At 37.2% G+C, this 14,046-nt stretch overlaps 1 protein-coding gene across 1 annotated transcript; it reads right to left on the reverse strand.

Annotated features, from left to right (window-relative positions):
- Positions 1 to 4,363: 4,363 nt before the first annotated feature.
- On the reverse strand, positions 4,364 to 12,220 carry si:dkey-39a18.1 (uncharacterized protein LOC557637 homolog). The gene is made up of 6 exons (XM_051107006.1): positions 11,692 to 12,220; positions 10,957 to 11,020; positions 10,642 to 10,744; positions 9,809 to 10,005; positions 8,705 to 8,827; positions 4,364 to 6,751 (listed from the first exon to the last, which is right to left on the reverse strand). The coding sequence occupies exons 2-6, from the start codon at positions 11,013 to 11,015 to the stop codon at positions 6,154 to 6,156; spliced, it is 1,080 nt and encodes a 359-aa protein (XP_050962963.1). The 5' UTR covers positions 11,016 to 11,020; positions 11,692 to 12,220; the 3' UTR covers positions 4,364 to 6,153.
- Between the last annotated feature and the right edge of the window lie 1,826 nt (positions 12,221 to 14,046).

The raw sequence follows: 14,046 nt of genomic DNA on the forward strand, positions 1-14,046 counted from the left end.
AGATGCTCACAATGTCTGTTTAATACAAAAAATAAGCCCTTTGAGGGCCCACAGTGATTTTACAATGGGTAAACAGGTTTTAGATGCACTGCTGTGCACTGTGCCTAAAAATCACTTTAACAATTTACTTTGAATTTCACCAAGCTGATAACTCACAAACAACTCCCACAAATCATGTTTTCATGCCATTCAAGTCTTATTTTGACATAGCAAAGTGGTAATCTTAGGGTGACCATATTTTAGTTTGCAAAAAAAGAGGACAGTGTGGGCGGTAGATGCGGCAGGGGGAGGGGGGGGTTAAATAACCCCCAAAATAGCACAGTGACCATATCAAAACTCAAAATATTTCATTTCCATAAGTAAAATATATATTTTACAGTCACTCTTGTGCAGATTGATTATAAACACAGCTAAAAGGCTTCCTACCAGTGGCCATCACAAAACGTAACATCTTACACATTTTTGTCAAAGGTAGAATGCAAAATGTTTAAATACAAGCATTTCAGTAAAATGCAATTTATGCAATATTTCAAACATTTACCCCACGGGAAGAAAATCAACCCTTCGCAACAGTTTAAGATCAGCCAAATTTATGCAAAAAATGCCGATTTGGCAACCCTTCATCCAACACAAGCTGCAGGAATCATGGGTCAAGACAAGAGTAAAGAGAGATGACTGACAAATGATGCTGGAAGATTTGCTGCTCAGCAGATAATGCACTCTTATCCAATCTTGTATGATGTGCTCCCTTTATACAGAGTGTGCGTGTGATTGTGAAATTGAAAGTGAAAGTGAATAGCCACTCATTCAAAAGAGATTGAATTACTCTGCATACGTTAGCGGCTCCTTGATGCGCAAAAATTATACTTAATAATAGAATGATTGCGTGAGCAGCCAGAAATTCAGATGGAGGACTTTAATACAAAAACGCACACAATGAAAGACATTTTGGTTGATTTAGAAATCCCGGCTGGACGCATTTTTTTTAGGTCCAAAAAGAGGACATGTCAGGTGAAAAGAGGATGGTCACCCTATTATATCTAAGTGTGTGAGTTGTTTACTTACTTTTTAATTTAGTCTTCCCATTAACACCATACAGAACATGCATAAACACAAGAGGCGGGATTTATCGCAATGAACCAATCACAGCCGGACATAACCAGTCATATCCAATCGTATCACGACGGAGGCATTGCCTCCTCTCACATGACCCCATTCATTCTCAATTACACCCCACCAAACCCACCACATGTTTTAGGGGGTCCGCTAAAACTCAGTGAGCTAAGGGGAGGCAAGAGAGACACAGACTCCTGCTGTAACTTCACTCGCTGGTGTCGCTGTGATTTGTATACTTTTTAACGTTATATTTTGTAACACTGGCAGACTCTATGTAGAGAGTTTGTGGCTGCTAAGCAAATTTTTAAAATGCAGCTCATACTTTTAAAATTTAGAGTTAGAATTGTCAATTTTTCATAATATTTAAGAAATGACACATCAGACAGTTTGCTTTGGTTTAACATCCTCCTCCTCCTGTTTCGGTTGCACTCTTTTGTGCTTCCTCCTTAAGCATTATCTTTACATCAACATTTTACATTTTCTGTGGGCTGGAACTTCTTTGTCCTTTCCTTTTATGTTTCAAGTGAACTTTCAGGTAGCTTATCTCAAACTATTGAGGCAAGCTGTCGTTTGCGTCAGAAGTAACAAGCATGGATAATCGTCTCTTGGGTTGTGGCCTAAATAAGGGCTTATTTATCAGGGTTGTTTAATGCTCATCTAAGGGTGCAGAGGCAGTTTTTCTTACAGCAGAACATGTCTTATGAAGATCAGAAGATTTGGAAATTATTAAAGAATTTATTTTGGAATTTAAGAACTGTTTTAATTTCTACATACACTAATACAAGTATATGTATAATTTAACATTAAAGTATCATGAATTAACAAAGAAAAAAATAATAAATTAACCTAGATGTTCATGTTCATGATAACTAATGCAACTAATGTTAACAAATTGAATCTTATTGTAAAATGTTACAAATTACTTTTGAAATTCAACTGAAAAAATCTTAAGTGGTTGCTCTGAAGTCCATTAAAATGGTCCTTAATTTATGAAATCAGAGACACCAGTTAACATAGTGACACACAAACTTCTAAAAACTAAAAAAGCACTCCTGATCTGGTTTATCATATATGTGACCCTGGACCACAAAACCAGTCTTAAGTAGCATGGGTATATTTGTAGCAACAGACAACAATACATTGTATGGGCCAAAATTATCGATTTTTCTTTTATGCCAAAAATCATTAGGATATTAAGTAAAGATCATGTTCCATGAAGAAATTTTGTAAATTTCCTACTGTAAATATATCAAATTTATATTAAATATATCTAATATATCTTATAAGTAAATATATCTAATTTTTGATTAGTAATATGCATTGCTAAGAACTTAATTTGGACAACTTTAAAGGCGATTTTCTTAATATTTTGATTAATATTCATATTTTGCACCCTCAGATTCCAGATTTTCAAATAATTGTATCTTGGGTCTCCAAATATTTCCTTATCCTAACAATCATACATTAATGGAAAGCTTATTTATTCAGTTTTCAGGTGATGTAAAATTCACATATTTGATTAGTATGGGTCACATATTTGATTAGTAATTATGCTAAGGAATTCTTCTGATGGTATGGATTTTTTCTTCTCATTATTGTGATATGCTAATTAATTACTCGATTTATGCTGTCATCATGTGGTTAAAAAGTAACAATGCACAATATAATCCTTGAGGTTTGCCAGGAATAGGCTTGTTATGCCCTCTAGTGGTAAATCTATTCTAGTACATGGTCGCTATTGGGTTTATTTACTCTTATTTTCCCCTAGTGAGACTTTTTACATTGGCGTAGACTATATTTGCTTATAGATTTATTGAGAAAGTTTTATTATTGTACCCATTTAAAAAAAAAATAATTAATTAATTAAAAAATTCTATGGCCATTTGGTAGTTGGGTCAGTGCATTCACCATGGGGCCCATTCGGGCATTATTCCCCGTAGGAATGAGAGGAATGCCTGTCAGTTGGAGAGAAAAAGGTCAGGCAGTACCAGGACAAGGCTGTGGGGGGGACGGAGCCGTGGGTAATATCTGACCAGATAATCGGAGCGTAAAACCAGGGAGCTGTTACTCCCATACACAAGCACAGCAGGAGAAACAGGACCTGAGAAACAGGCCACATGCTCTCTCGCTCGCTCACTCACACACACACAGACACACACTGACTCAGCAATGAAGCTAAGCCCGGGCCGCTGAAGACCTAGGTTGTGACACGTTTGCTTACTACTGGGAAAAGCGATGAGCGTGCTATGGTTTTTACACGTGTTTCTGCCTTAAGCAAGGTAAAGCAAACTTGGAAATCACTTCTGTCCTTTTCAATATCAAAGTCCCATTCCTCACCTCCGTGCCATTCTATTTCAAGCGCTATGACTGAGGAATGAAAAATGTGAAAATTCTGCTCTGACCTCATTGGTGAGGTAGCAGTGGAGATCATAGGCAAGTTTGCAGTTCACCGTTGTGACATTTTTGCCTTGCCGTTCCAGACTGTGCGCTTGGAAGCCATCGTGACAGCGCTGTGAGACAGACACAGCTCCGCAGGGGGGCCTGCTCCATCCCATCAAGAGGTTGGTCCACCATGGGCTGACCACAAGGATGGGGGAATGCAAACATATTTCAGTTTAAAGAGTTAGTTCAATCAAAAATGAAAATTCTGTTAATAATTACTCACCCTCATGTCATTTCAAAACATGAAAAAAGTCCTTTGTTCATCTTTGGAACACAAATTAAGATATTTTTGATGAAATCAAAGAGGTTTCTGACCCTGCATAGAGAGTAACGCACGTTCCAAGGCCCAGAAAGGTAGTAAGCAAATCGTTAAAATAGTCCATGTGACATCAGTGGTTCAACCTTAATGTTATGAAGCAATGAGAATATTTTTTGTGCGCAAAGAAAGCAAAATTGATGACTTTATTTAACCATTTTTTCTCCTCTGCGTCTTCTGGGCCTTGAAGGTGGTTGTTGTGTTGCTGTCTATGCAGGGTCAGAAAGCTTTCAGTTTTCATCAAACATATTTTAATTTGTATTCTGAAGATGAACAAAGGTCTTACAGGTTTGAAACGACATAAGGGTGAGTAACGAATGAAAGAATTTTCATTTTTGGGTGAACTATCCCTTTAACCTAACCAAATTTTTTTAATTCTAGGCATTTTTTAAAACAATCTAAAACTTTAACATTATCAATGCCATTACCAAGAACAGTGACACCAATGTATATATAAAAAAGCACATTTAACTTAAATATGTGTTTTATTTCTGCATGACAACACAGTGCTGGGTCAAAAACTGAAGCTGGTCATCAGACCATTGTTTTAAGTCTAGCAATAATGTGAACAATTAAAGTTCCCATATCCCTTTAATCTTTATTAAATGCACAATTAGAATTTATGCTCTGAATTTAGAACTTGTCGCTAAAAGATAATCATTAGAAGTCATTTAGGCACTCTCCTCTTCAACAGTACCTCTGAATAAAACAGTAACAGTAGTCTGAATAAAAGTGAAATATTAGAAAATATTACATCAAAGTATTCTGGTTAGAACTGACTTTCAAATGAAGCTTTACATGGTAAATAATTAGAGGGTTGGGTTGAGGGCAATTGTAAAACTTTAGATTGCAAATACACTGAAGCAAAAACACATTCAACATAGCCTCAATTAAATTCTATTTAAGCCTTGGAAAAAGTAAAATCAATTCACTGGTAAGAAACCTAATTTCTTTTCATCTCCATTATATTCACTTTACAAGATAGATGGCAATAGGGTGGGGGCAATGGTAATATTTTTTAAATAAAAATAACTGAATTAAAATTTGGATCAAATGAACATTATTTCATCAAAGTATACATCTCTTGATGATAAACTAATACATTTAAATGAATTTCTTTTAAAATGTAACTTATAATGAAATATATGTGACCCTGGACCACAAAACCAATCATACGGTAATTTTTTTAAATTTTTAAATAAACTTTCCATTAATGTTGATGTTTGTTAGAATCATCTAGAATCTGAGGGTGCAAAAAATAAGTTAAAGTTGTCCAAATGAAGTTCTTAGCAATGCATATTACAAATCAAAAATTACGTTTTGATATATTAATGGTAGGAAATTCACAAAATTTCTTAATGGAAAATGATGTTAAAATCATTTTGACCCATACAATGTATTGTTGGCTATTGCTGCAAATATACCCATGCTACTTACGACTGTTTTTGTGGTCCAGGGTCACATATTATATTGCTTGAAACACATACTGCTCCTGAAAGATTATAATATAAAGTTGGAACCAGTATTGAAGGTTGTTCATTTTTTAAGTGTTGCAACCACTGCACCAATAGGTGATGTAACTGTGGTGACTTCTTTGAATAAGTCAATATTACTCTCTAATAGGTCTACTAATAGTACAAGTTAACTCTAGCAAATACACATACACACAAATACACATTCCTTTACCAAAAGATGGCGGATATATCTGTAGAAGGCTATGATGGAAAATTGCCCTCAGCCTTGCATCTCACTGTAGATTTTGCTCAACTGAGAAAATTGTATTGATTTTAAAAAGAAAAGAAAGGCTGTGGAAGTGGGGTGAAAAGAAGAAAAATGATCACATTCCTCTTCAGTAAGACAGACTTATGATATCTACACCCGGTGATCTTAACACCCAGGAAATTGTGCAGCATGACTTTATAAAGCTCCTCGGAGGCACTTCCTGTACCGGTGGAACAGTGCATCCCCCAGGGTCCAGTTCTGATCGTTTAATGATCCGTAGGGCTTCCATGGCAACTAGATGAAAGATGATTGGTTATACAGCAATAACTTGAGCTGTGCGCAGGAGAGCATTATGACCATGAGTCCAATAATCGCTGAGCAATCAGGAAAAATGGCATGAGATTGCACAAACGTCCGTTTTGGCTTTGTCTCTTAACATGAACAAAATGAATTGGTGATTTTTTTGTAATCCTTTGTGCACAAAGCAATATTAACTTTGAACCACACTGAGCAGCACTAAAGTTCCTTAAAGCATGGCAGCCATCTTGGTTTGTACTTTAAGCCGCATGGCGAAATTCAGTGCGGCACAGGTATTTTGGAGAAGGCGTCGGACAAGTCATGGTGATTTTGGGAAGCTTCTGTCCTTGGGAGTTGCAGAGCTCCACAGTGCGTTCCATCAGGGAACCGTATGGGCCCCTGTGTGCAGGCAATAGTTTTACCTGGTCCTGAGGACAAGCAATGTGAAGCTGTGGCAGAGCTGCACGATAAGGCAGTGGAGAGTGTAGGATCTGGCGGCACAGATGCTCCTGGAACCCAGAAAATGGCTCCAGCAGGTGGGCCGCCAGTGGGCAGTTAAATACTCCTCTGTTTGGTCCTTTTTTCAGCACAGACCTCAGGGGCTGGCACGCTCTGTCAGTCTGCCTCATCTGTTGCATGGTGTCAGGACTGATAGGGTACACTGCCTGCACTACAGGACTTTGGAAAGTGAGCCGAGATCTCGGGGACACTCCAGAGGCTTTGGCAGGAAGCAAGCAGGGCCCATTTCCTTGAACACTGTGCACCTTGACAGAGAGAGACGTCTGCCCGACAGGTACAATTTTTGGATGCATCAATGCATGAACGGGTTTAGCTGAACCGAATTCCAATTTGTCCGGCCTTTTTCACAAGAAAATAAGAATGATTAGACATTTAAATACTGTAATCTTTTAAAAACAGGAGTTATTTGTGTAAAGCTAACAGGCATAAACACTTTAATAGGCACCAGCTATGTAATTAGTGATGCTTGCTTAGTTTCTCACAAAACTTCAAAGGGACAGTTCACACAAAAATTAAAACTCTGTCATTAATTACTCACCCTCATGTCGTTCCAAACCCCTAAGACCTTGGTTCATCGTTGGAACACAAATTAAGATATTTTTGATGAAATCCGAGAACTTTCTGACCCTGCATAGACTGCAACGCAACAACCACGTTCAAGCCCAAGAAAGGTAGTAAAGACATTGTTAAAATAGTCCATGTAATATCAGTGGTTAAACCTTAATTTTATAAAGCTACGAGAAAACAAAAATAACGACTTTATTCAACAATTTCTTCTCTTCCCTGTCAGTTTTCAAAGCACTTAATTTTATCAATGTTCTTACTACTTTTCTGGGATTTCAGGTGTCATCAAAAATATCTTAATTTGTGTTCCAAAGATGAACGAAGGTCTTACGGGTTTGGAATGACATGAAGGTGAGTATTTAATGAAAGAATTTTCATTTGTGGGTGAACTATTCCTTGAAGTATGTTTCATCTGTTCATTGTTTATGTTGTTGTACAAAAAAGAATGAACTTAAATTGAGTGTCTCAAGTAGTTGTGCTATAATAGTCTAACGTCTTAAATGCCTAACAATGATTCAGACTACTCTACTAACGGTTTAGAAACACTAACAATTGTTAGTTAGTTAATTATTGTTAGTTAACTAACTAGAACACTTTAGTAACATAATAGCAATCCACTAAAAAACTTCTTAGTGCAATTTACAGATTAAAGAGAGGAAGGTTTGATGGCAGAGGTAGCCTTTTTAGTATTAGTGTGAGAAGCTTGGGTCAACACAAGCGACACAAATCTATAACACAAACAAAAAGTCTATAGCTTCAAGAGAAAATCAATGAAAATGGTCTGGAATGATTCACCTCACATTTATTTAGCCAAAGCTTTCTTTTTTTCTGAAATGATATTATTATCATCACGTATATTGCAAAGCCTTGTCTGCATAGTTGGCCACAGAAAGTTCCACTACAGCAAAGATTATCAGGTTTTCAATTACATTAAGATCCTATTACCATTTCTGTTACTAATCGTATTCATCAGCGATGGTCCTGGCAAGCGGAGACATTTGAAACTCATTGCAACCGCAGATACATCTAAACCTCATTGCTTTTAAACCACTTAAGTCCTTACCAAAGTGAGGCATTTAAACATACTCTCTGCACTTTATAAGCACCTGACTGTGCTGTTGGTTGCACTGCGTAATTCCACTTTATTGAGACGCTTTAATTTCTGTTTATTAGCCCAGCTGTGGGGGCTGATAGTAAGTGAATAGAAATCTACATGCCCTCCCTCTCAGTTCTTAGCGCTGAACTCTGCTCTCTTTCCCTCTCCCCACACAGCCTCAAATAAATGAGGAAAGCAGAAAAATACTTGCCCATGTGACGCCGAGACTAACCAGGCTTTAAATCATTAATAAGCAGAAAATGACTCCGCACATATCTGCCGGGCAAGATATCGACTGTGCCTTTTCATTTTTGTTCTGTGAATTTAACAGCGCCCTAAATGCAGAACGAAGTCAAACCATGCAAAAAAAGAGTCCCCTGCCTACTCACTGACAAGTATGAAAGAACTTAACATTCCTTCAGCCAAAAAGCAAAGGGCACTGAATTCTGCCACAAAGTCCTGTTCATATCACCAGGGTTTTGATGGCCAGTCAATAGATTGTTGATTTGATCAATGAGCTCACGGTTTTTAAATCCACAGTGGTGTGATTTTACTTTTTCTAAAGTAAGATAAAATGTGTTTGAAATGTACTTACATAGGCTAGTTTTCTAAGGAAGAAAAAGTGGCAGTACCTGCATCCAGACCTACAAGGTGGCCTTGGGGGGCCTATTTCCTTCCAAGTATTCCTGGATTTGCTGATTGGTGGGAGTTTGGGGACAGTTTTGCATCCAGTGCCTTTTAAATTCAAACTGCACCTGGTAATCAAATGTTTATACCAGCATGAAGCATATTATGCCATTGATAATTGGTAATCAATTAGTGGCGTCTGTATTACAGGAATAGTTCAGATTTAGTAACTGAGGGTGATTAAATGACAATTTCTTGGGTGAATTATTCAGTTAAAACATTACTTACAAAGAGAACCAGTTCTATCATGACAACTCTCTGAACATTTTAGCATGGTAATGAATATGACAAGGTTAATGTATTTGGTCTTAGTGGAATAAATCTGCTAGTCTGCTGCTGCTTCTGAAAAAAAAGTACAGGATCTTGCTATTGCCAATACATACACCGTAAAAAAAACCCAACAATTTGTTGAGTCAACTTAAAATAATTTGTTACCCGGCTGCCTTAAAATTTTAAGTTCAGTCTACTCAAAAAAGTTTAGTCAACTTGAAATGTTAAGTTGAACTAAGTGTAAACTTAGATATTTGAGTTGACTCAACAACAAATTTGGTTTGTTACCCAGCTGCCTAATATTTTAAGTTGAATGAACTCAAATATCTATGCTGTCATTTAGTACAGTTTAGCATTTCAAGTTGACTAAACTTTTTTGAGTAGACTGAACTTAAAATTTTAAGGCAGCTGGGTAACAAATTATTTTAAGTTAACTCATCAAATTGTTTTTTACAGTGTATACCGATACGGTGCTGTGAGTATTTAAGTCATACTACTTCTGCACAAATAGCATATATAATAATCCGTAGATCTGTACAGGTGGAACTGAGGAGGTGGAGGGTTTCAGAGGAAACAACGAGCGAATGTGACGTAAAAACGCAAATGCAAGCATCCCATTTTAGCTTGTTTTTCAATCTCTCATCTATCAGCTCTTTTTTATCGCGAGTCACCGGCTTGTGCCAATTAGTTTAATGCTGTGAATATCATCAGTCTGCGACATCTAGAGTTTCATGACAGAACTTGGCATTTATACATTTGGAATGAATTGTGTTTAGTACCTGGTGGTTATGAGAGGGGGTAAACCAGATATGTTGTGATTCTTAGAATGTCTGTATGACCTCTTGTCTCTGGGTTGGAGGGTTAATCCAGTCATTACCGCTGGCAAGCTCTTGTGACTCCGAACATCATCGTCATCTTCTTCATCCCTGAGTGGCCCCTTTACACCAGGGAGACAGGGAAGGCTGGCAATTACATCCTATGTAAAACAAGCACAGTTGGTACATAAGTCCATGAGATGTTGCCTTAACTGCCATATAATATGTGATAATGTAGTTAGGTGGTCATTTTTGCTAAATAAATCATGACAGGGTGAACAGGTTCATTATGTACCAAGGGGTTTATTTTGCAACATTATCCCACGTATTACATGCCTATTTTTCAAGCTTTTCAAGCAATTGTCAAATATACAGTTTAATGGTCAGTGGTCTTAAAGTGTTAGTTCACCCCAAAATGAAGATTCTGTCATTAATTACTCACCGTCATGTCGTTCCAAACCTGTAAGAACTTCGTTCATCTTCGGAACACAAATTAAGATATTTTTAATGAAATCTGAGCATAAAGCTCTCAGCTTCATAATTGAACCACTGATGTCAGATGGACTATTTTGTCAGTGTCCTTACTATCTTTCTGGGTCTTGAGCGTGGTAGTTGTGTTGCTGTCTACGCAGGGTCAGAAAACTCTTGGATTTCCTCAAAAATATTCTAATTTGTGTTCCATAGATGAACAAAGGTCTTATGGGTTTGGAACGACATGAGGGTGAGTAATTAATGACAGAAGTAAATTTTTTATTAAAGGGGTATTTCACCTAAAAATGAAAATTCTGCAATATTACCCTGCGTTGAAGGAATGAGGCTGGTTCTGAGAAATGGGATGGTACAGGTGAAACATCACGAAAGGGAGACTGACTTCTGTGTTTCCTGATTTTTTTGGAGGGCCTGTTGACAGTTCAAGTAATATAAAAAAGATTTGATACATTTACATTTACATTGACAGTAACTTAAACTGCTAGCTAGAAATGTTTATTTTATTGTTTGTTCTTGCCGTACTGGAGGTTTCTATAACCATATACGAAACGTATGCCAACATATATACATTTTTTTCAAATATTTGAATTATAGTTGCATACAAATAGCACAGAAAACTTTACCAGTCTCCATTCCCATCCATATGAAAGCCTTTGCCAGAAAAGCCCATCTTGATTCTCATTTACCCTTAAAGAGAACAAGTTGTTAAAACCCAAAAAGATAGATATCCAAAAAAAGATTCATAATTACCAAATAAACTTTTTTACTAATTAATATTACTAAACCTCTCCCTCCTATAAATAATTGTTTAATTAAAGATATTCTTGAGCAATAATTCCGCTCTTATCTTAACCAACAGGATTTCAAGAATTCCATTAGTCTTCAAGAAGTCCATTAACATATAAATAGGTGTTTCATTGCATAAATTCAATGCATGTGCACTGAAAATATATTTTCAGCCACAGTGGAGATAATTTGTCTACTGATACATCAGGATTGTTTTAAATCAATCTCATGCTTTCAGATATTAATCAAACACACAATCCACCATGAAATATAAAGCACGTCGCCTACCCATTTCCCTCCACATAAACCTCAAAATTCTCTTTTCTCCATTTGAAATTTGTCAGAGACAGATTAAAGATGATTAAGCATGGAAACTAAAGAAATTAGTGTATTCTGGCGTTGCAGCCAACAACAGATAAAATAATATAATACTGTAATAAAATACACAGTTTATCACAGATTTGAAACACCACCATGTGCACCTTGCATAAGTTCTTGTACTTCAGAGTAAGCTTTGGTGTCAGGATAGCTTGGAAAAAACATCTGCTAAAGAAAAATCTTGTAAAACTTACCGCAAACATGCAGAATATCAACAAGACTAGCTGCCGCCTCATACTGAGGACAATCCAAACTACTGAAATCAGGACATTACCATGACCACCCTAATAGGCCAGTCAGAATCAAAGACAACAAACCTCTCAGCTGCTGATTGGATGGTTGTGTCCCAGAACCCCACACAGAGAGTTCAGAACAACCCCTTTTTGTGAAATGATTTGCAAAGGGTCATTAATATCAGAACAGAAGCAAACAAAACATAACAGTAGACTCACTTAGCTTTTGAAGTTGGTTACCTGGCCACAGAATGAGCTCATGACATGCCCTAAAAAAGCATTTCATCCACCTTAAATCAACAAGCACTCTATAATCGGGTTCCAGTTCTGAGAAACCGCCTCAGAATACAGACATTTGTCAGCGCAGAGACTTTACTCTGGCACGTAGCTAGTGTAAGTGTCATTAGTGAGATGATATGAGTTATATTCCCCTTTAGGGGGTGAGGTCTCCTTGCATTGTTTAAATCCGGCTTAGAGGTGAAACATTAAGCTTCAGGCTTTAAAGCAGCTACAAGCAGCTGCTCAGCAGGCCATGGAGGATCTGTCAGCAGTAGGGAAGCATTAATCTGCAGTGTGCTTTTTATGGCCTCCTGCTGCGATCTCCCATAGGGGAGTGCAGACAAACACTTCGTCATCATTACAAAACACATTTAATCTATAATGATGCTTAGTCTTTTTTTTTTTTTGGCTTGCTCACAATGATATGATCACATATATACATGCTTTAGAAGAGGGAGGCTGTGCGCTATAGGCTTTCGAACAAAGCATTCGTTGACAACTTTCTTCTCATGGAATACTCATGGAAATTAGCATTAACATGGAGAACATGACGTTGATGGCCTACATCTGTCCTGATGAGCGAATGATCACGCCCGTGCATTAGCCCTCACACCTCTGATGCAAATCAGGCCACTGTAAATTGGCCTTTAATAGCATTTGCGTGACTCATTAGCGTGCAAATTGGAAGTGGGTTCGTTTAAGCGACGACAAACTGCTAATGTACTTTTTCATGCTTCCACCAGCCTTGCAGAAGCAGATCAAAACCCTGTTTAGAACTCTTCTGTTCTCACATTAGCCTGTTTGTCCACCATGCCATGTTGAAATGCTGATATTTTGAAGTTGTTTGAGCTTACAAAAATGAATTGCCAGGGCTTGTTCGCCATGGATGGGTAGAGTCGATGACCTTTGCATTGCTGCTTTGTTTTACTAATGAACAACACGGACTGATTAAGGACAGATGTTAGAGCTGACATAGTCCTCACATTATCGTTAATCATAAAATAATTTCTGGTTTGCTTTTAAGTGATACTTATGCAGGGCCCTAACCGCATTAGACATTTAGGGGAACAAGTCCCTCCCAATAATTAGAAAAGCCCAAACTGTCCCACCTATTATTTGAAATTGTACTGATCTGCTGCACTCCATTATGCAGCGTTTGTTGTTAGGATGACTAAAATCTAAAAACATATCCACCTTTTTCTTCCCGTACAAGTGAGTGCAGCCATTTGTAAATTTTATGGGTCTGGCTTCCGGACTCATCCACGTCCAGCTGTTTTTAGCTGTACAAAACAGCTCATTTTGTTGCTAGATATTGCAAATTGGTATGTCTTACCGTATTATTTTAATGTATTATCTTAATTGTATGTTTACTGCATGTTGTTATTCTCGTTATTTCCCTAGGGCTTACTGGCAGTGTTGCCAAATCCTTGATTTTCCCTACAAAAATGGGCTATGTTTATACTGTTGCTGCAGGTTGTTTTTTCAGTCTTCGAGTTGAAGCAAAACCCCTTTTTCCCCTGAACAAAACTGGGCTAGTTTCAGCTGTGACTGGGCTCATTTTGAGTACCAATTGGGCTTGTTTTATTACACGGATCTGGCAACCCTGCTTACAGGGTATGCGTATATCAATATTGCATTATTTTTATCAGACTGAACAACAATATTTACTGCATTTGCATTATTGTAAGTGGTAGGTGTAGACATTAATAAAACAATGGGATAGTTAGCCATTTTCATTAATTGCTATTTTATGGTGAGATTTTGCATTGTGTGTATAAAGTACCTGCGTTTGCTGTGTGTGCGTCTCTCTATAAACAATGAAGCTGTACATTTAGTTACTTAAAAACAGTGATGTTACCTCCTCGTTACTGAAAACATAATTTACCGATTCAGTATCGAAGCTCTTTTATTAATTAAAAGTAGCGTTTACAGTATGAGTTTTATATAGTAACCGATTACATGTAATCTAACAGATTCCACAAATTAAGTACTTGTAATTAGATTAAATTACATTGTATGATTACATATTATTTACAC

The sequence above is a fragment of the Labeo rohita genome, chromosome 4, assembly GCF_022985175.1.
Source record: "Labeo rohita strain BAU-BD-2019 chromosome 4, IGBB_LRoh.1.0, whole genome shotgun sequence".
NCBI lineage: Eukaryota > Metazoa > Chordata > Actinopteri > Cypriniformes > Cyprinidae > Labeo > Labeo rohita.